General features: G+C 40.8%; 1 protein-coding gene across 3 annotated transcripts in view; it reads right to left on the bottom strand.

Annotated features, from left to right (window-relative positions):
* Window positions 1-2646: 2646 nt before the first annotated feature.
* The window catches only part of LOC140188546 (matrix remodeling-associated protein 8-like), a 76466-nt gene continuing 55656 nt past the window's right edge, over window positions 2647-23456 (bottom strand). The window contains exons 6-10 of one of the 3 annotated variants that reach the window (XM_072244937.1): window positions 21396-21554; window positions 21182-21212; window positions 17903-17985; window positions 15408-15500; window positions 2647-6718 (exon numbers count right to left, since the gene is read on the bottom strand). In XM_072244937.1, the coding sequence (XP_072101038.1) occupies window positions 6693-6718; window positions 15408-15500; window positions 17903-17985; window positions 21182-21212; window positions 21396-21554 (392 nt within the window). In that variant the 3' untranslated portion in view covers window positions 2647-6692. Of the gene's footprint in view, window positions 6719-15407; window positions 15504-17902; window positions 17986-21181; window positions 21213-21395; window positions 21555-23456 lie in introns of all 3 variants that reach the window. The other 2 variants (XM_072244936.1, XM_072244935.1) reach the window with 2 other exon arrangements.

Genomic DNA, 23456 nt, shown 5'->3' on the forward strand with positions numbered 1-23456 from the left:
TTCAGCTGCTGTTCAGACCAAACATCAGAATGGGTAAGAAATGTGATCTAAGTGACTTTGACCATGGAATGATTGTTGGTGCCAGACAAGGTGGTTTGAGTATCTCAGAAACTGTTGATCTCCTGGAATTTTCATGCACAAGGGTCTCCAGAATTTACAGACAATGGTGTGAGAAACAACAACAATATCCAATATCTGGCAGTTCTGTGGTTGAAAATGCCTCGTTAGTGAGAGAGGTCAAAGGAAAATGGCCAGACTGGTTCAAATTGACAGGAAAGCGACAGTAACTCAGATAACTACAGGTCACAACAGTGGTGTGCAGAAGAGCATTTTTGAATGAAATGGATAGGCTATAGCAACAGTTTGCACTGGGTTCCACTCCTGCACCTAATAAAGTGGCCACTGCCTGTATTTCAGGATGGATGGACCATGCTTATGCAATGAGATGCTCCTGTAGTGATGACCTGTTAATGAGATGATTCACTTTCAACACCTATAAAAATTTCCCTTTGCATGAGGTACGACTCCAACCATTACAGTGTTTTCTGCTTAAAACTCTCAGACTTTCAGTTTTACCAGGATTCCTTGATGTTAAATTTAGTCAAAAGTTCACTTAATGCCAAGGGCAAGGTGAATTTAAGGTGTTTAGTTTGTGTTTAGACCTAAACTATATTGTGGTCTGGAGATATATAGTTACGGTAAAATCCCTAAATGCGCATCAGTGATCAGATTATTGGTAAATACCATTTGATAATACCATTAATGCTACATACCATCATTTTGCTGATAATTGAGCATTCCAGTCAAGAAATTGCAAGGTTGACATCTTCTGGATAGACCACAAAACTATTTCACTTCTTTTTTGCGTCTGTTTTTCATCTTGAATGTGCTTGTGGAATTGTTGGAGCCTCTGATTTGCGGTGTGGAGATCGTTTGGGTGATCCAGTGGCTTTGCTGTCTCGAAGAGGATTCGGGGTGGCAGTGAGCACAAGCCTCGAGGTGAGGAGGTTGCGGCGCCGGGGTGGGTGGGTGGGGGGAGCGATCCAATGTTCAACTCCATTTTGCTAATTTAAAGCTTCCACTGTTCCCTGATTAAAGTGACAAAGGAGATTGCAACTTCAAGTCTTCCTATCTACTTCAGGTCTCACCAATATACAGGAGACCACACCAGGAGCACCAGATACAGTAGATGACCATAACAGACTCACAGGTGAAGAGTCATCTCAACTGGAAGCATGTTTGGGGCTGGATGTGAGGGAGGAGGCGTTGGGGCAGGTGTGGCACTTATTCCGCTTGCAAGTATAAGTACTAGGAGGGAGATCAATGGGGAGGGACGAATGGGCGAGGGAGTTGTGTAGGGAGCGATCCTTATGGAAGGTAGAAGTGGGGGGGGGGAGGGAAAGATGATCTTGGTGGTGGGATCCCGTTGGAGTTGGCAGAAGTTCCGGAAAATTATGCGCTGGACATGGAGGCTGGGAGGGTGGTAGGTGAGGACAAGAGGAACCCTATCCCTAGTGGAGTGGCAGTTGGATAGGATGAGGACGGATGTGCACAATATGGAAGAGATGAGATGAAGGCTGCATTAATGGTGGAGGAAGGAAAGCCCCTTTCTTTTAAGAAGGACATCTCAATAGTTCTGGAATGAAAAGCCTCATCCTGAGAGCAGATGCAGCAGAGATGGAGGAATTGAGAGAAGGGGATGGCATTTTTGCAAGTAACAAGGTGGGAAGAGATATGGTCCAGGTAGCTGTGAGAATCAGTGGGTTTGTTAAAGATATCAGTAGATAAGCTGTCTCCAGACATAGAGACAGCGAGCTCCAGAAAGGGGAGGGTGGTGTTGGAAATGGACCGGATAAATTTGAGGGCGGGGTGGAAGTTGGAGGCAAAGTTAGTGAAGTTGATGAGCTCAGCATGTGGGCTGGAAGCAGCACCAATGCAATTGTTGATACAGCACGGGAAAATTTGAGGAGTGATACCGGTGTAGGCTTGGAACATAGACTGTTCCACGTAGCTGACAAAAAGGCAGGCATAGCTGCGACCCATGCAAGTGCCCGTGGCTACACCTTTTGTTTAAAGTAAGTAGGAGCGGCCAAAGGAGAAACTATTGAAAGTGAGGACCAGTTCCACCAGACAGAGGAGAATGGTAGTGGAGGGGAACTGTTTGGGTCTGGTATCCAGAAAGAAGCGGAGAGCTTTAAGGCCCTCCTGATGGGGGATGGAGGTGTATAGGGACTGGACATCCATAGTGAAAATGAGACAACTGGAGCCAGGAAACTTGAAATCATTGAAAAGATCAACCGCATGTGAAGTATCATGGATACAGGTAGGAAGGGATTGAAACAGAGGGGATAAAATAGAGTCGAGGGTTGCAGATACAAGTTTGGTGGAGCAGGAGCAAGCAAAATCAATGGATCAGGCAGGTTTGTGGAGGTAGAAATGGGAGGTGTGGGGTAAGGGAACTATGAGCTTGGTGGCAGTGGATGGGAGATTCCCAGAGTTACTCCGTAACCTTTGACACCATGACTAACTTTTGACTCAATTATTGAATAGCCTACTTTTGTTCCTGTTAACATTTATCAGTTTGAGAGAAATTAAGAACCCTTTGCTACCATGGAAACATTTGGCTAATGAAAGGAGATAAAGCAATGCATATTTATCATTTTATTTAAATTTATGGACATTTTCTCATTTAACAGCATCTTTAGAACAGTATCAGGGCAGCATATACACACACATACATTACAATGCATTTGAGATTAGAATATAATAACAGCACGATTTGATTGGTTGGAGGGAAGGCAACTACCTCCAACATTTTTAAACTGGCACTTTGCACACTTTTCTTGGAATCTAACTCATGATAATTTCTATGGGCTATTAAATAGGAATAAAATACAGAGTGACACCTTTTATATCCATACTTCGTAGCCCAGGTTACATTAATTGCAATAGCTGCACCAGTCAGTTTGCAAAGTAAAGCTGAAGTTTTGCTGCACAACAGATAGGGTACTGGTAGCATAGACAGCAGTTGAATATCAGACAACAAAAATATAAATCACATAATTTCCTAATGCAGAAAAAAACAAGAAGTAGAATAACTGTTTGAAATAAAAGAAATAGGTTACAGGAACAAGGAACAGTTGAATACACTCCTATAGTCTAGGAAAACAGCAATGTACAGAACTAGAACATATTCCATCTTATTTGCCCTGTATGCTTTCTGTGAAAAGCCTTCAGCACAATCAATGTTTTCACATTTGAACTCTTCCTGCTTAATAAGTATATCTTGGTCCGTTTCCATTCTTCTTCCTTCCCACTACTACAGTTCCCCAAATTCTACATTAGGTTTTGCTATTAGTTAGGGTGGTAATTGGAGTTGGTTTAAGCTGAAGGTTTCCTTGATTGGCACGGCTTGGCCCATAAGGACTACTAAAAGAGGCATCAGGGTGCACAGTTTTGTGCTTGCTAATTACATTGCTCAGCAGTTCCAGTCCTTGCCTGGTGCTGGCCTGAGGTGGAATGTACACCACTACCAGGAAAATGGCAGAAAACTCCCTCAGCAGATAAAATGGACAACATTTGACCACGAGATATTCCAGGTCAGGTGAGCAGGACTGAGAGAAAGCTACTATGTTTGTGCACCCTGATGAGTTAATTATAAAGCATACTCCACGTCCTCAGCCTTTAAAAGACTGAGCTTTCCTGTTTTGGTGGAGAATGGTGAAGTCATTGGGCGATTCCTCAAAAAGGTGGCATCCATCATTAATGACTCACGTCACCCAGGACATGCTCTCTTCTCATTGCTACCAGCAAGAGCTTCTCAACATTTCAGCAACAGCTTCTTTCTCTCTGCCATCAGAATTATTAATGGACAAAGAACGTTACCTCAGTATTTTCCCCCTTTCTCTTTGCACTAATTCAATTTTATTTTATATATATCTAAAAATTACAGTAAGAAATGTGTGTGCATGTGTGTGTGTACATATATATATTACCTACACACACATGCACACACTTCTTACTGTAATTTATAGTTTTATTATTATGTACTGCGAAGTACTGCTGCCGCAAAACTACAAATTTCGTGACATATGCCAGTGATATTAAACCCTGGCAACACAGACAAAATGCTGGATAAACTCAGCAGGCCAGGCTGCATATACAGAAAAAAATTACAGTTGGCGTTTCGGGCCGAGACCTTCATAATGAAGAGTCTCAGCCCGAAATGTCAACTGTACTCTTTTCCATAGAAGCTGCCTGGCCTGCTGAATTCCTCCAGCATTTTGTGTGTGTTGCTTGGATTTCGAGCATGTGCAGATTTTCTCTTGTTTGATATTAAACCCTGATTCTGATAAAGCAAGTCCTTGTTGGCTCAGAGTTCTGAAATTTCTTACACTGGCAAGGTTATGACGAATGAAGTTTTGATGCATAATTTCCAAGTTATTATGGTCTCAACAATTTAATTGGTGCCAACTGGCTACAGCTCTATTTAGCCATCAACTCCATCATTTGATAGAAGCATAAAAAGAGCATGAATACATGAATATTCCCTACTCTTTTTCCATTATTCTCCCTTCAATGAAATCAAGAGCCATCACTTCATTTCTTGCTCTAACTCATTTTCCCCATACTTCAAAACTGTGGAACCCTTCACACCCTTCCCCTTTGCTTTCCTCAATCTATAAAAACAAAGCTTTGTGCCAATTTCTTAATGACGCTTTTTCTCTAACCTGATCTTGGTCCTGTCCCAGCTTGACAACAATTAAAAATAATTCTGAAGACAATGTTTGACTTTGAAACAATATTATCTAATCTTGTAAACCCATTTCTTTTTAAATGTCATGTACATATTCAACACATCAATTTTTATTGTTGAAAGAAAATCAGGTGCTTAGAATAAAAATGTATGAATACATGACTAAACAATGGTTTGGTTTTATAACACCAGCCTTGCTTATACTTGTTCTGGACATAATCACTTCATCTCATTATCTTTATAAAATTTTTTTGGCCACAGTTGATGTCATACAGAATGTATGAATATACATCTACTGAAGATTGCAGGCTCATCACAATTGATCTCATGCTGTGACATGTAACCCAGGGTGATCCCTGTATTCCTAGGTCAACATTGCTGCTCCTTGGCCTGCAAGATCTATCTCCAGGGTGAGCTTGGACTGAATTTTTACAGGCCAGCATTGATTCAAATGCAAACACAACTGAGTGAGGGATGGAAGGTTAAGATGAAATCTGTACTGTTGCAGTAACTCTGTGAACTGAGTGTGTTACAGAGATATAGCAATGTGAATTTTGAAATGGCAACTTTGTATAAAATTAGACAAATACATTGAATAATTATCACACACTGTTGAACTTGTATAAATGTATATAATGAATAAAAGTTTCTGTGTCAGTTATCACAATTATTGCAATTTTGTGCAGCATATTTTAGTAATTGGAACATTTCCCAGGACTTACAACTTGATTCCTGATTGGAAAAAATGATTATTTGAAAGAAAATTCATTTTTGAAAGAAATTAAAGATTGGCCAGTAAGAATGACGCACTCAGATATCAAGGTAAAGAACAAAACAGTGAGATTAATGTACTGAAGGAAGTGATTACATTATAACATTATAAGGGCAGAGATGTACTCTCTGAAATGCAGATAGACTAATAGCAGTGATTCCAAATAGGGTCAGATTCACTGAAGCACAAGTTGAATGGATAGATACATTGAAGGATGGGAGATCAACTGAGGAGGCTAGTGATAGAGGGATGAACAGACTAAGATTTACATAAAGTCATATGCGATTGATGCTGAAGAATTTGCTACAACACGTGATTGGAAATAGAGGATCAACATAGAATTTAAAGCAGAAAATAATACAGCTTGAGTTGGAGGAATAGATATGATTAAGCATTGGAGATGGAGTATAGAAAACAATGGAGACGGAGCAGACAAATTGTAAAATTGAAAACGGTGGGGGAGGGAAAATGATGAATATGAGAGAGAGTTATGGGGAGCTCACACATCTAGAGATCCATGCTGATGTTAACTCTAACATAAAAGCAAAACACTGCAGTTACTAGAAAATTGACATAGAAACAAAATGTGCTTGAGACACATTGTTGGTCAGGCAGCATCTGTACTGAATACTTCCAGCATTTTCTGTTGTCAAATGCAAGTTGGTTGCTTCTTCTACTGACAGACCTAAAGTAATAGTCCTTTGTTATTGCAGGCCCTGGATTATGGTGATTGTTCCTTTATTTCTAGTGAAATCAGAACCAACAATTTTGTAAGGAGCAGCACTTTTGGTGCTCTCAAAATTTCTAGCCTTTCCCAGCTAACATAGTTTTGTCCTACAAGCTCCTAAGAAATGTACTGTTCCTCTTTTAGCCAACAATAGTAAGGCTATTATTTAGTAGTCCTCATCTCCCACATCATATTAAACCCATTGGAAATCTGGAATTACATCTGTAGGATAAACAAAAGATTCCTGATAAGGTAGCTTCAGGTTGTAGTTCCTCAAAATCTGCTGCACAGGTTTGGGAAATTTGTGTTAGTACCATTGATATGTATACTTTAATTAAGCACTGTATAATTGAAGGATATTGATAAAAGACAACTTATTTCCTCATATAAGCCCTTCACTTTTAAGCTTCTGGATCCAGCCAGCAGCGTCATTTTCTTTATTTCCAGTATTTCTTCTCAAAGTCTATGGAAATACACAAGGAGGAATTAGTACAGGCAATTGTTTAAATTAGTAAAATAACATTTGTTGACTGTCATGTAAAATTATCAGAGCTCATTTTTGAACAATTCTCACATCGCTGCCAACACCACACTTCATCTGCAGCAGTAAGCAGATGTACAGTATGGAGGTCTTCTGGCTTCCTGTCATTAACGGACCAATGTAGAGATTGGTCAGCAGAGATTCAAGGCTGTTCCCTCTAGCTTCTCTGACTCTATTATAAATCACAAAATGTAATCCCGTGTTGGATTTAGCTCTAATTTCATCCAGTGAGTGAGTAGTCCATAAAAAGTGAGCCACAGGGGAGTCTAGTTAATCAAGGGAAAAATCAGGACTCGTGTATTCAAGAGAACATTGAACCAGAACCCCAAAATGTTAGAATGGGAATGGGGCCAAGTGTGTTAAAGGGAGTACAAGAACTGTGGTCCCAATTTGCTAAAGGAAACATTGCAAACAGATTGTCAGTGTTTTAAAGGGAGAACGGGAATCAACAGCTTGTGAATCAACAGCTGAACTACTGGTGAGTGGACGATCTGAGCTTTAGTATACCCAGCCTCCATTTTTCAACAAACCACAATAACATGATGAAAATTATCCTCAGGAAAAATGCAATAATCGTTTTTTCCAAGTTTATGATGGCACCGTCTGTGGAAAGAAAACCAGAGTCAATATCAATCTGAAATATTAAATCTGTTTTACTTTCCACAAATGCTGTCTGATCTGCAAAGTATTTCCCACACTTTCTGTTTTTATTTCAGATTCCCAACATCTGTAATGTTTTGATTTTCAAAACAGAATGGACTCCAGTTCCATGATTGTGGGGAATCACAGATATGGGCTCCAATCTCAAAACTATTATCACTATTACTTTCGGGGCGCCTAGGTGCAACTCGAGTAGCAGCAGTATTCTCAATGGATACGATTAAAAATTCCCATTTCAGCCTGATACAGCTAAAAAACACAACTGCTTCCAAAGTCTGCACAGTCAACAAAGATGTCTTAACGCGTTTAAACGAATTATCGCTGCTTAAAACCAATGGAAATAACACCGATTGTGATCCATTATTAAGGGCCTCCAGCACCCAGAACATGCATTATTCTCACTGTTACCATCAGGTAGGAAGTACAGAAGCCCGAAGGCACACACTCAGCGATTCAGGAACAGCTTCTTACCCTCTGCCAGCCTATTCCTAAATGGACATTGAATCTTTGGACACTACCTCACTTTTTTTAAAATGCAGTATTTTTTTTGTTTTTGCACGTTTTTTTAATCTATTCAATATATGTAATTGAGTTACTTGTTTATTATTTATTTATTTGTTTATTTTTCTCAGCTAGATTATGTATTGCATTGAACTGCTGCTGCTAAGTTAACAAATTTCACGTCACATGCCGGTGATAATAAATCTGATTCTGATTCTAACACAAAATCTCGGTGGTGGAAGCACAAACACAAAATTTGACCACCACTGTGGAGCAGCCATTGAAGCACAGTACAGTCTACGTTCTCTGAGCTAACCCCAAGCATATACATTCTTATTCCATTACCATTTAGAAATCACAGCTATAGGCATTCTCCTATCACTGTAGCAGATATCCACCCCATCACTATGGAGAAATAAAATCAGACAATCTTCTAATTATTATGAAGAGTAACTTCAAGCACAGATCCACATCAAATTACTATGCAGGGAAATCCTAAGCACAGATCTGTATCACTTCACCCTCCAGAAAATTCTCAAATACAAACTCACTGATTGACTTCTTGGCTTTTTATTCCAGAATGGTAGTTAGATTTCTGATTTGGGAACATGACAGAATTAAGTTCATGACAAGAATATCTAAAATGTTTGGAAAAAATAATAATGGAAGTACCAGAAGCTTTGCAAGACTTAACACCGATGACTTTGAATGGAAAATCCTACAAGTCCATCACAGGCAAAGCCCTCTCAACCTTTAAGCACATCTACTTGAAATGCTGTCACAGGAAAGCAGCATCCATTATCAGGGACCCCACCACCCAGGACATGCTTTCTTCTTACTGCAGCTATCAGGAAGTCTCAGGACAAGAGCCTTAGGACTCACACCACCAAGTTCAGGAATTGTTACTACCCCTCAACAATCAGGCTCTTGAACCAAAGGGGATAACTTCACTTGCCTCATCATTGAAATATCCCCACAACCAATGGACTCACTTTTGAGGACTCTTCAGCTCATGTTCTCTATATTTATTGCTTATTTATTTATTATTATTGTTTATTACTTTTGCATTTGCATAGTTGGTTGTTTTCTGCACTCTGGTTGAATGCCCTAGTTAGAAACATAGAAATATAAAAAACCTACGGCACAATACAGGCCCTTCAGCCCACAAAGCTGTGCCGAACATGTCCTTATCTGAGAAATTACCTAGGGTTACCCATGGCCCTCTATTTTTCTGAGCTCCATGTACCTGTCCAGGAGTCTCTTAAAAGACCCTATCGTATCCACCTCCACCACCGTCACTGGCAGGCCATCCCACGCACTCACCACTCTCTGCGTAAAAAACTTAACCCTGACATCTCCTCTGTACCTACTTCCAAGCACCTTAAAACTGTGTCCTCTCGTGCTAGCCATTTCAGCCCTGGGAAAAAGCCTCTGACTACCCACGTGATCAATGCCTCTCATCATCTTATACACCTCTATCAGGTCACCTCTCATCCTCCGTTGCTCCAAGGAAAAAAGGCCGAGTTCACTCAACCTATTCTCATAAGGCATGCTCCCCAATCCAGCAACATCCTTGTAAATCCCCTCTGCACCTTTTCTATGGTTTCCACATCCTTCCTGTAGTGAGGTGGCCAGAACTGAGCACAGTACTCCAAGAGGGGTCTGACCAGGGTCCTATATAGCTGCAACATTACCTCTCGGCTCCGAAACTCAATCCCACGATTGATGAAGGCCAATGCACTGTATGCTTTCTTAACCAGAGTCAACCTGCGCAGCAGCTTTGAGTGTCCTATGAACTCAGACCCCAAGATCCCTCTGATCCTCCACACTGCCAAGGGTCATACTATTAATACTATATTCTGCCATCACACTTGACTTACCAAAATGAACCACCTCACACTTATCTGGGTTGATTTTAGAATGGTGCAGGAAATACAGGGTTGTAGTTATGGGTGATTTCAACTTCCCTCATATTGACTAGCACCTCCTGACTGCAAGGGGGATAGATGGGGCTGAATTTGTCAGGTGTGTTCAAGAAGGATTCCTGACACAGTATGCGGACTGGCTGACGAGAGGAGAGGCCGTACTGGATCTAGTTCTGGGTAATGAACCTGGTCAGGTGGCAGGCCTCTTGGTGGGGGAGCATTTTGTGAGAGTCACCACAACTCCCTTAGCTTCAGCATAGCTATGGAAAAGGATAAAAACAGGCAAAATGGGAAAGTGCTTAACTGGGAAAGGACCAACTATGAAGGGATGAGGCAGGAACTAGCGAGAGTAAATTGGAAACAGATGTTCAAGGGTGAAAGCACAGAAGTAATGTGGAGGAAGTTTAGGGACCACTTGTGCTGGGTTCAGGATAGGTTTGTCCCACTGAGACAAGAAAAAATGGTAGGAAAAGGGAACAGTGGCTGTTGAAACACGTGAGGTAACTCCTCAAGAGGAAGAAGGAAGCATATGTTAGATGTAAGAAGCAGGAAGCAAGAGGGGCTCATGAGAACTATAGGGTAGCCAGGAAGGAGCTTAAGAAAAGACTTAGGAGAGCTCGAAGGGGGCATGAGAAGACTTTGGCATGTAGGATTAAGGAGAACCCCAAGGCGCTCTATGCATATGTGAAGAACAGAAGGATGACAAGAATGAAGGTGGGGCCGCTAAAGGATAAAGAAGGCAACATGTGCCTGGAGGCGGAGGAGGTTGGGGAGGTCCTAAATGAATACTTTGCTTCAGTATTCACAAGTGAAAAGGGCCTTGATCAGGGTGAGGTCGAAATAGAACAGGCCTGTGTGCTGGACAATGTGGAGACTAAGGAAGAAGTAGTGTCGGAACTTCTTAAAAACATCAAGACTGATAAGTCCCCAGGGACGGACGTGATATACCCCAGGTTGCTGTGGGAAGTGAGAGAAGAGATCGCTGGAGCAGTAGCTATGATTTTTGAATCCTCTCTGGCTGCAGGGGAGGTGCCGGAGGATTGGAGAATGGCAAATGTAGTTCCCTTGTTTAATAAAGGTAATAGGGTGAATCCTGGGAACTATAGACCAGTGAGTCTTACGTCGGTGGTCTGCAAACTATTGGAAAGGATTCTTAAGGATAGGATCTACGAGCATTTGAAGAAGTACAGTCTACTCAAGGATAGTCAACATAGCTTTCTGAAGGGAAGGTCATGCCTCACGAGCCTAATTGAGTTTTTTTGAAGAGGTAACAAAAGAAATTGATGAGGGTAGGGTGGTAGATGAGGTCTACATGGATTTTAGCAAGGCATCTGGCAAGGTCTCCCATGAGAGACTCATTCAGAAAGTCATGAGGCATGGGATCAGTGGAACCTTGGCTGTTTGGATAAAAAAATTGGCTTATTGGAAGAAAGCAGAGGGTAGCAGTGGAAGGAAAGTATTTTGCCTCGAGGTCGGTGACGAGTGGAGTGCCACAAGGATCTGTCCTGGGACCCCTGCTCTTTGTGATTTTTATAAATGACCTGGATGAAGAGGTGGAAGGATGGGTGAGTAAGATTGCGGATGACTTGAAGATTGGAGGAGTTGTGGATGGAGCTGTAGGTTGTCGAAGGTTACAAGAGGATATAGACAGGATGCAGAGTTGGACAGAAAAGTGGCAGATGGAGTTCAATCCGGATAAGTGTGAAGTGATGCATTTTGGAAGGACCCCCAGAAGGCTAAGTACAGGGTTAAGCGTCGGTTACTTAAGAGTGTGGATGAACAGAGGGACCTTGGGGTTCAAATCCATACATCCCTCAAGGTCGCTGCACAGGTTGATAGGATAGTTAAGAAGGCCTATGGGATGCTAGGCTACGTTAATAGGGGGATTGAGTTCAAGAGTAGAAAGGTCATGTTGCAACTCTACAAATCTCTGGTGAGACCACACTTTTGTGTTCAGTTCTGGTCACCTCATTATAGGAAGGATGTGGAAGCTATGGAGAGGGTGCAGAGGAGATTTACCAGGACGTTGCCTGGATTGGAAAACAAGTCTTATGAGGCAAGGTTAGCAGAGCTTGGACTTTTCTCTTTGGAGCGTAGAAGGATGAGAGGGGACTTGATAGAGGTCTACAAGATCATGAGAAGCATAGATAGGGTGAATAGCCAGTACCTATTTCCCAGGGCACGAATAGCAAACACCAGAAGGCATATGTACAAAGTTAAGGGAGGGAAGTTTAGGGGAGACATCGAGGGTAAGTTTTTTTTACACAGAGGGTTGTGGGTGCTTGGATTGACTTGCCAGGGATGGTGTTAAAGGCTAAAACATTAGGGGTAGTTAAGAGCATCTTGGACAGGCACATGGATAAAAGAAAAATAGAGGGTTACAGGATAGTGTGGGTTTAGTACTTTTTTGAAGGAATATATGGGTCGGCACAACATCGAGAGCCAAAGGGCCTGTACTGTGCTGTAGTATTCTAGTGTCTAGTGTCTAGTAACTCCAACTGCCACTTCTCAGCCGAGTTTTGCATCCTATCAATGTCCCACTGTAACATCTGATAGCCCTCCACACTATCCACAACACCCCCAACCTTTGAGTCATCAGCAAATTTACTAACCCATCCCTCCACTTCCTCATCCAGGTCATTTATAAAAATCACGAAGAGTAGGGGGCCTAGAACAGATCCCTAAGGCACACCACTGGTGACCGACCTTCATGCAGCATATGACCCGTCTACAACCACTCTTTGCCTTCTGTGGGAAAGCCAGTTCTGGATCCACAAAGCAATGTCCCCTTGGATCCCATGCCTCCTTACTTTCACAATAAGCCTTGCATGGGGTACCTTGTCAAATGCCTTGCTGAAATCCATATACACTATATCTACTGCTCTATCTTCATCAGTGTTTAAGTCACATCCTCAAAAAGGCACGACCTGCCTTTCACAAAGCCATGCTGACTATTCCTAATCATATTATGCCTCTCCAAATGTTTATAAATTCTGCCTCTCAGGATCTTCTCCATCAACTTACCAACCATCAAAGTAAGAATCACCTGTCTATAATTTCCTGGGCTATCTTTACTTCCTCTCTTGAATAAGGGAACAACATCCGCAACCCTCCAATCCTCCAGAACCTCTCCCTTCCCCATTGTTGATGCAAAGATCATTGCCAGAGGCTCAGCAATCCCCTCCCTCACCTCCCACAGTAGCCTGGGGTACATCTCATCCGGTCCAAGTGACTTATTCAACTTGATGCTTTCCAAAAGCTCCAGCGCATCCTCTTTCTTAATATCTACGTGCTCAAGCTTTTCAGTCAGCTGTAAGTCATCCCTACAATCGCCAAAATCCTTTTCTGTAGTGAATACTGTAGCAAAGTACTCATTAAGTACCTCTGCTATCTCCTCCAGTTCCATACACACTTGTCCACTGTCAAACTTGATAGGTCCTATTCTCTCACGTTTTATCCTCTTGTTCTTCACATACTTGTAGAATGCCTTGGGGTTTTCCCTTAATCCTGTCCACCAAGGCCTTCTCATGGCCCCTTCTGGCTCTCCTAATTTCTTTTTTAAGTGCCTTCCTGCTAGCCTTATAATCTTCTAGATCTCTATCATTACCTAGTTTTTTGAACCTTTCATAAGCTCTTCTTTTCTTCTTGACTAGATTTACAACAGCCTTTGGACACCACGGTTCCTGTACCCTACCATCCTTTACCTGTCTCATTGGAACATACCTATGCAGAACTCCATGCAAGTATCCCCTGAATATTTGCCACATTTCTTTCGTACATTTCCCTGAGAACATCTTTTCCCAATTTATGCTTCCAGGTTCCTGCCTGATAGCCGCGTATTTCCTCTTATTCCAATTAAACACGTTCCTAACTTGTCTGTTCCTATCCCTCTCCAATGCTATGGTAAAGGAGATAGAATTGTGATCACTATCTCCAAAATGCTCTCCCACCTGAGAGACCTGACACCTGACCAGGTTCATTTCCCAATACCAGGTCAAGAACAGCCTCTCCTCTTGTAGGATGATCTACATATTGTGTCAAGAAACGTTCTCGAACACACCTAACAAACTCCACCCCATCTAAACCCCTCAACACAGGGACATGCCAATCGATATTTGGGAAATTAAAATCTCCCACCACGACAACCCTGTTATTATTACACCTTTCCAAAATCTGTCTCCCTATCTGATCCTCGATGTCCCTGTTACTATTGGATGGTGTATTAAAAACGCCCGGAAGCGTTATTGACCCCTTCTTGTTTCTAACTTCCACCTACAGATACTCCGTAGACAATCCTTCCGTGTCTTCCTCCTTTTCTGCAGCTGTGACGCTATCTCTGATCAACAGTGCCACACTCCCACCTCTTTTGCCTCCCTTCCTGTCCTTTCTGAAACATCTAAAGCCCGGCATTCAAAGTAACCATTCCTGCCCCTGAGCCGTCCAAGTCTCTGTAATGGCCACCACATCATAGCTCCAAGTACTGTTCCACGCTCTAAGCTCATCCACTTTGTTCACAATACTCCTTGCATTAAAATAGACACAACTCAAATCATCGGTCTGAGCGCGTCCCTTCTCCATCACCTGCCTATCTTCCCTCTCGCACTGTCTTCAAGCTTTCTATATTTGTGAGCCAACTGACTCTTCATCCATCTCTTCAGTTTGGTTCTCATCCCCAGCAATCCTCATTTAAACTCTCCCCAATGGCCTTAGCAAACATACCCGCCAGGATATTGGTCCCCCTGGGATTCAAGTGCAACCCATCCTTTTTTTACAGGTCACTCCTGCCCCAAAAGAGGTCCCAATGATCCAGAAATCTGAATCCCTGTCCCCTGCTCCAATCCCTCAGCCACGCATTTATCCTCCGCCTCACTCTATTCCTATACTCACTGTCATGTGGCACAGGCAGTAATCCCAAGGTGACTACCTTTGTGGTCCTGCTTCGACTGCTTTCAAGACCTCCTCCCTTTTCCTGCCTATGTCGTTGGTACCAATATCTACCATGACCTCTGGCTGTTCTCCTTCCCACTTCAGGATATCGTGGACACGATCAGAAACATCCCAGACCCTGGCACCTGGGAGGCAAACTACCATCCGTGTTTCTTTTCTGTGTCCACAGAATCAGCTGTCTGACCCCCCCTAACTATAGGTCTAACTATACAGTCCCCTATCACTGCTGCCTTCCTCTTCCTTTCTCTACTTTTCTGAGCCACAAGGCCAGAGGCGCGGCCACTGTTGCTTCCGCCAGGGAGGCTGTTCTCCCCCCAACAGTACTCAAGCAGGAGTACTTATTATTAAGAGGTACAGCCGCAGGGGTGCTCTCTAGCCTCTGATTCCTGTCCTTCCCTCTGTTACTCACTTATCTGTCTCCCCATTGTTGGGCGGTCTTTCATTGATTCTGTTATAGTTATTATTCAAAATATTTGTTGCGTATGCCCACAAGAAAATAAATCTCAAGGTTGTAAATGGTGATATATATGTACTTTGTTGGTAAAAGTTACTTTGAATTTTTTGAACTTTGAGAATACCTTTATCCAAGTTCTTTGGAGGAACGTCACTGTGCAGCTCCTCCTTCTCTCTGGACAACGCAAATTTCTCCTTTAGTATGTTGTTCTTGTAATCTGCTAAAAATACGAACGGTGTTATTCTCACTCTGAAACAAAGACAAACATGATGCCAAGCCACCCATTTAGCAGTCAGCCCCTACAGCCACTTTACAGTCCCATCTTAGATGCATTCTCTATTGTCTTTCTGCCAGGAGTGCTCCACTACTTTAAAGTGGTAATATACTGATATCCTCCTGAGCATTAACCATCATTGTGCTCATTTAATATTGTGGTTTTGGTCGCAACATGCGTAATAACCACGACAGATTGTACCAATGAGCAACTTTCAGGCTGGAGAGAGTGAGAGGAAGATAGAAACTTCCATCAGCTCCAACAGGAGGCAATAAGAGAGGCATAAAGTGCAAAACATCAAGCGGCTGTAGGAAGTTCCCAGTAATAGCCTTCATTTACCATGCTGGCCATTATCTCAGCATTCAGTGGCCCAATACCAGCACTTACAGGCAGACACTGCACATTGCCGTAGTACTTCATTCCACACTGAGCCACTTGGTAAGGAGATGACTTTACTTGTGTGTTATAATAGCAGCAGAAGGTTCTCAACTCGATTCCTGGCTAAGTATTGTGCAAAGGGGGAGGTAGGAATTCTGCTGGGTTCCCATAAAAGCAACACTGCAGTAGTACGTTTCTTTCTACATAATGTTATAATGACGCCTTTTAGCATTGATTCCACAATTACTTTCATTCCTGGGAGTGCATTCCAAACGCTAACCAATTTTTTTTTAGCAAAAAGTTAATATCCCATGTAGTCTAGAACTTCACTCTTAGTAACTGACATGGAGATTCAAGTCAGATATGGTTCAGATGGTTGCACTAAGTTAGAAGGTTCCAGGTTTACCCTGATAGAAATCTCACACAAAAATTAAGGCTCGCCTTCACCCTGAAATACCCCAGTATTTCCAATTAGACTTCTCTATGCTCTCTTAGTTCTCTATGCTCTCTTCAATGACCATAAAGATCATCATGGCATTATTTTAAAGGAAAGTAAGCTATTTGTCCGTGTGCTATAGACAATATGTTGTCCCTCCATCAAAACGCATTATTGGGCCATTTTCATATTGCTGATTGTGAGATCTTGGTTTGCACAAATTGGCTGCCAAAGTTTCTATATTGTAATAGGAAATACATTTCAAACGCACTTCATTTTTAAAACATGCCTTGGGACATCCTGAAATGAGTATGAAAAGCACTACAGTATATGTAAATGTCTCTTTCACATAAACAGCCTTCATTATTATAGGTAAGATGATTCTCCTGTTTCCTATTTAGTTACCTAATGTCTCGGGATTAGACTGTATTACTACTAAGACTATATAATAGTATGACTGTACTAAGTATTTATATGAGGACCAGTTCACAATCGAGAATAATTGTTATGGTGGCGTAGTCTGAAATTGCACCACCTATTGGAGCACTGAGTCATTCAAACACTAAAGGTTCTTTTGTCAGTCCACAGTCAGTGGTATTAATTCATCTCCATTTAGGATGGGCTGAGGTTAGGATACTTTAATTTGTATGAATCATTGTAAAGTGGGAAGGAGGTGAAGACCTGAAGTGGAAATTAGACATGCTGGGGACCTCGCCCTTAGATGATGGGCAAGAATAAGCCAGGAACAGTATCATTTTCCTACAGCCAAATGTTACCTAGTTATACTTGTTAACTGGAAGGGAGCAACATGTTTTATTGTATATTTACTAGACATAATAGTATTTCAACTTCTTCACAAACTCTCTTAACTTAACCCAGGAACATAAATATTTACCACAACCTCCATTGATACAAGTAATTTTGGTATACACATAAAGGATGGTTATTTTGGGTGAGGTAAGTATACAAGGAACATAGTTTTTGACATATTTTTGTGGCTTTGCAATATAAGTAAAAATTCAGAAAAATTGTGTCAATGTAAGTGATATATTTATGATTTAAACTCATACTCTACTCCACAATACAAAAAATAAATGTAATATGACTGTTTTGTTTCTTCCTTTACCCAATTTATTTGCAGGCTTGTAAGTGCTTATTTGTTGTATTACTTCCTGGACAAAAGAGGGATCAACAAATTGGAACACCGTTAACATAAATTATGGTCAGTGTGGAATCCTGATCTACTTTAATCATGATTGAGATTTGGAGGACTTTTACCAATTCTATGTCTTTTTTATTCTATGTTTCTCAAGGCATTACAGAGCTGTAGGGAATTGGTGGGGGCGGGGGGGACAGTTGCTGTGAATTATGAAGCTTACGACATCATGATCAATGCACTAGTTGGTCTCTCCTCTCCAACATTTCCAAATCTTCATCAAAACAAGGAGCAGGAGACTGAATGGTTAATGAATGTGCAATAACACTGAATGGGCATGATTTGATCAGCAGACTTTACCATTGATACACATACCAAGTTTCATTTCTTCATTTTTCTTTGGTCTTAGGTCAGTAGTGTCGATCACAAAATCATTGACGTTAACTTCTGTTCTCCTGCTGATTTGAAGACAGCACAGATTGAGACAGTGACTCTTATCGGATTCATGAGAAGTGCTTATTTATATTTATTAAAGGCGTCATTGGAAGTGGCATTATAATTCAATCTTTGTTCTTAACCATCGTTCATAGAAAAGTTAAATTAAAAGAACTTGTTACCCCCTCCTTTACTCTCTGTATACCCATGACTGTGTCACCACACACAACTCCAATCTGCTAACTAAATTGGCTGATGAAACTATACTGATTGGCCTAATCTCAAAAAATAATGAGGCAGCCTACAGAGAAGAAGTCATCACCCGGACACAGTGGTGTCAAGAAAACAACCTCTCCCCCAATGTCGCAAAAACAAAGGAGCCGGTTGTGGACTACAGGAGGAATGGAGACAGGCTAGCCCCTATTGACATCAATGGATCTGGAGTTGAGAGGGTGAACAGGTTTAAATTCCTTGGCATAAACATTACCAAGGATCTCATGTGGTCTGTACTTACTGGCTGTGTAGTGAAAAAGGCACAACAGCACCTCTTTCACCGCAAGTGGTGGAAGAAGTTTGGTATGGGTCCCCAAATTCTAAGAACTTTCTATAGGTGCACAATTGAGAGCATCCTGACTGGCTGCATCACTGCCTGGTATGAGAACTGTATCTCCCTCAATCGCAGGACTCTGCAAAGAGTGGTGCAGACAGCCCACCGCATATGTTATATGTGAACTTCCCGCTATTCAGGACATTTACAAAGGATAGGTGTGTAAAAAGGGCCTGAAGGATCATTGGGGACTGGAGTCACCCCAACAACAAACTGTTCCAGCTGCTACCATCCGGGAACAGTACCACAGCACAAAAGCTAGGACCAACAGGGTTCAGGACAGCTTCTTCCACAAGGCCATCAGACTGATTAATTCATGCTGATATAATTGTATTCTATGCTATATTGACTATCCTGTTGTACATACTGTTTATTACAAATTACTCTAAATTGCACATTGCATATTTAGATGGAGACGTAACGTAAAGAGTTTTACTCCTCATGTATATGAATGATGTAAGTAATAAAGTCAATTCAAGGGAATTCAGTTCATAAGCCTGTAGAAAAGAACATGAATTTATTATTATTCCTCATTAAAGAAACAGAACTTGCCATCCTTCTGGTAGACTTTCTATCCTATAAATTAGGCTCCCCCCCCCCAGCAGATTTTAACAAAGAATCTTTTTTTGTTCTTTCTATCCCTTTTTTTCTCTGCAACCTATTTTTTAAACTTTTCTGATGAAATGTATTTACTTTGACTTTGTTTCTTTCTTCAGATCGTGGGTATCTTCTGAGTACTTAGAGTATTTTAGATTTTTAATTCAAATGTTTAGGTTTAAACATAAACTGTTTAGTCGAACATTGAAATTAACTGGAAACTTTCTTCACATCAAAACCAAAAAGTAGGGGGAGAGTGGAGCCACGAGTGTGGAGTGAAAGAAGGAATGCTGTAAAACATTCTGGAGTCAAGAGAGAGAGGCAGAGGAGGCTGAAGAATGGTGCTCAAGGGGATCCAGAGACCAGAAGCAAGAGAGAGCAGAGCAGAAAGATGGGAAAGTAAGAGGAAAGGAACCCGAGAAAGCGAAGTAGGTGAAAGTACCATTGTGGATGTCTATGATGAGGTCTCCCCTGGAAGGCAAGCTTCTGACTGCAACCATGGCATTGCCTGACAGTCAATGGTGGGAACAGAGAGAGAGCAGCATTTTTGTGCTCTGAAATTCCAGCAGACCTCTCACAGACATAAGTAGGTAAACAGTTTAGTATCTCCTGCAATCAGATCAGACAGCTCCTCTTAAAGGTTCCAGATCAGTTTTATGCCCATGACAAATTCTCCAGAACTGTTGTTTGGTTTCTGTAGTCTAATGTTCTCTAGATCCACTCACATGTAAAGATTGGGGGAGGTGATGTTCAGAATTAATGGGAAACTGTTCAACCTCCTGTGACTGCATTCCTTAGTAACTTGCAGTTGTATTTGAAAGCTCAGAGGCTGAGTTTCAAGCCAGTCATCTCATGCACTCATGCTTTACACTTAAGCTGGACAAAGGTTCTCTACCATTTTGCTCGTGCTATACCATAATGTCCTCCAACAATAATGATTCTTTGTGAGAATCTGGAAAATGTGAATGACTTCCCATATTTTGGGAGCCCCTGTTGGCAAAGGCAGATAATGATGATGAAATTCACCACGGCCTTCAATATACCAGCACAGATTTTAGACAATTGAAAATAAAAATATTTGAAAATGAGGACTTTACATTTGGCAAAAAAACACATGCTCTACTTGAAAACTGTGATACCAATTCACCCAAATGCTGCAGCTGAGATCTTTGGGTACAGGAAAAATATCACAAATGCAATTTTTGCAAAATATTCAAAAGATCACTCGAAGGGAAACAGGAGACTAGAGAAAGAAGCAAGATTTTAGAAGATGGAAGGAAGTGGAAAGCCAAGAATCAGAAAGGATTCTAGGCACTTTAGAGTAAGATGAATTAAAGTAAGAAGATAAATCTGACTGAAGGAAGAAGAGGTGAGTGCATTGATCACATTGAGACATAGCCCCAGTTAATGTAATCCATTGCTTACAAAATGACTCATTTTCAAGGAAACCTGTAATAGGCAAAACATGCCTATTGAAACACACAAATTGCAAAAAGATCCACCTTCCCGTTTCACACCTTGCAGAACGCAAGCCATGAAACATAGTGCAAAAGTGCAAGCCCATGCTAAACTGCCCTCAGTTGATACATGTCTCAGTTTAGAAATGATGGAATCAGTTTTAACGTAAGTCACAGGAATGGACAATATATGGTATTGTATGTTTCTATTTGTTTTTTTATATGAAGTCTCCTTGGTGAATTGTGTCACTCATTTTTCAAAACCTTAGGGAGAGATATTAAGATAAAGATTATGTAACATGGTCTCTGAGGATTGCAAGCTCAATATTTAGTTTTCTTTCACCATGAGATACAATGGTCAAAAAAGGAAGTGGAATTAAGAACAGCAAACTGTGTACCCAAGATCTGTACAGCTGATGGCAGAACTTTATCCACAGGGACTAAGCTGATATTAGCTTCTCTGATGAGTTGCTAAAATGACCTGATTACTACACATTTTATCACAAACTTTCCCATAAATTTGTGTGATGTAAGGAGAGCAAATGATTCGATACTTACGGTTGAGACATCTTCACATTATATTGATGACCTGAAAAATTGAAAATATTGTTGAGAGCCAAAATCATTCAAAGAGCAGGCATGTGTCCCAAAGCAACCCTTTAAGACTGTACCACGTGATCTTGGTGCATGATCCACAGATGATCGTACAACAGAAAAGGCAGGAAAAAATAAACGAATTAAAAAGAAACAATAAGTTAACTACAGATATCACCTCTCTTTTTCTGTCGGCGAGTAATCAGAGCAATGATGGTTATCAATATGGCCAGCAGCAGCAGTGTTGCCAAGACATATCCAAGTTGATGAAGTAAATGTGAAGAATATTCCGGAATAAAAACATTGATGACTTTTGGGATTTCAACTGATGTGGATGCTAAAAAAAAACAGAGAAGTAGTAAGTAGACTTTGAAAACATAGTCACCCATCCAACACTGGAATCCTAACAGTTTCTCTGTTGGTTGGTTCATGTTTTGTGGGTACTCTCTCACTTAACTGTAAGGCTTAGGCACTCACATACAGGGCTTGAAATTTTTATTTTTGGTTGAAATAAGTCATGGGTCTTTCTGATATTATCAGTGTTTAGTAAAAATTGACATTTTTAGCAAAAAAAAACTACAGATAGCTTTTGGTTTCTATAAGTTAGAACCAAACTTGTAATGATATTTTGAGTTAAACAATACACGTGGACTAAGATGTTAACTGTCCTGTGCTATCACCAGTGGGATCATCGGTTGATCTGCCACCTGTCTTCAGGAGTTTCGGATTCAAAGTGATCGACTGCCATCCAGGTTTTTTCTAATACCTACCTCCCTACCCCAAACCAAGATGTTTAATCACATCATGTATGTTCCATTACATGTCCACTAACAAATACTGTTAGTCAATTAGTCTACACATAATTTCCACATTTTAAAAGCTACACACTTACTGCAAAATACAATGTTACAAAATGCAATTTTATCAATGTAAACAGGTGGGCAAAATTTCAAACTATGTCTTTACGTGTGTCTTATGTGTTATCAGCGAAAAACATGAAGAAAATCAAGCCCTATTTACTTCAGATAAAATCCTATAAATTAAAAAAAACTTGCATTTACATTGCATCCTTCACCACCTCAGGTGTCACAAAGGACTTGAAGTATTGTGACTACAGTAATACAGAAATCACAGCAATCACTTTACATAAAGCATGGTCCTAAAAACTGCAATAGGTTTATTGCAGTTTACAGGACCAAAAGTTGTGGTAGTGATGAGAAAGGTTGAGAGATAAATATTAAACAGGGCAATACCACTTTCTCAGCAATGTACTTAAGTGTCACCTTAGATTCTGTGTTCAAGTCACTGTGCAAGGCTTAGATCCAGGATATTTTTATTCAGAATTAGGAGTACTACCACTGAGCTAAACTTGACACCAGATGAGATAAAAATAGAAAACGCTCGAAATACTCAGCACTTCATGCAGCATCTTGAAGACAGAGACAGATATAATTTTCCATGATGATGAGGTTTATTAAAGGCAGGTTAATGGATGATAATGATGATAATGATAATAATAGTGGTGTGCAAGACTGGTCAGCTGATTTGACTCACCTGTAGTTTCTCTGCTGTCAATCTGTCAACAAAAAGCAGCTTAACTTTCCAACAAGTATACATTTATATAAATTGAGGTATTTGCAAATCAAATGCTGTTGCTGCAAATTTCCGATTTGTCTATTATGCACAAATATTTGAGAGATGCCCATGAAAATCCTGAGTATAACACAAGTAAATTTCCCTTAAAAATAAGTAGACAAAAATAAAATCACTTCTGCTTGACTTCTGTTTGATCTTAGTTTGATTTTATATTGTAGAATTTACAGCTGAGGAAGGAAAATAATTATCTCAGTAGGGTAAAAGAAACAAGTTCTCCAACATTAAACAGAACATACTGGAAATCCTTAGTAGATCAGTCAGAAAGAGATTTTTAGGTGGATGTTGACCTGCTGACAATGTATGAACTGTTAACTATTTCCAGAATTCTCTTTTCTCAGACAACCGCCCTTAGCTTACAGACTAACAAAAGTTTACAGGTACAGCCTGTGTACAGGCTGTGATGGAAATAGCTAAAACAGGTACTGATACATTTCTACAAAAGTACACAGATCAGAAAACCAAAGATGAGCAAACAATGAAAGGACATGCAATGCCTGAAGGTCATGAGGGTTCTGATCTGACTACGACAATTTAATTCACACACAGATAACATACTCAACAATTTAAAAGGACTGAATTTAGA

Source organism: Mobula birostris, chromosome 27, assembly GCF_030028105.1.
Source record: "Mobula birostris isolate sMobBir1 chromosome 27, sMobBir1.hap1, whole genome shotgun sequence".
NCBI lineage: Eukaryota > Metazoa > Chordata > Chondrichthyes > Myliobatiformes > Myliobatidae > Mobula > Mobula birostris.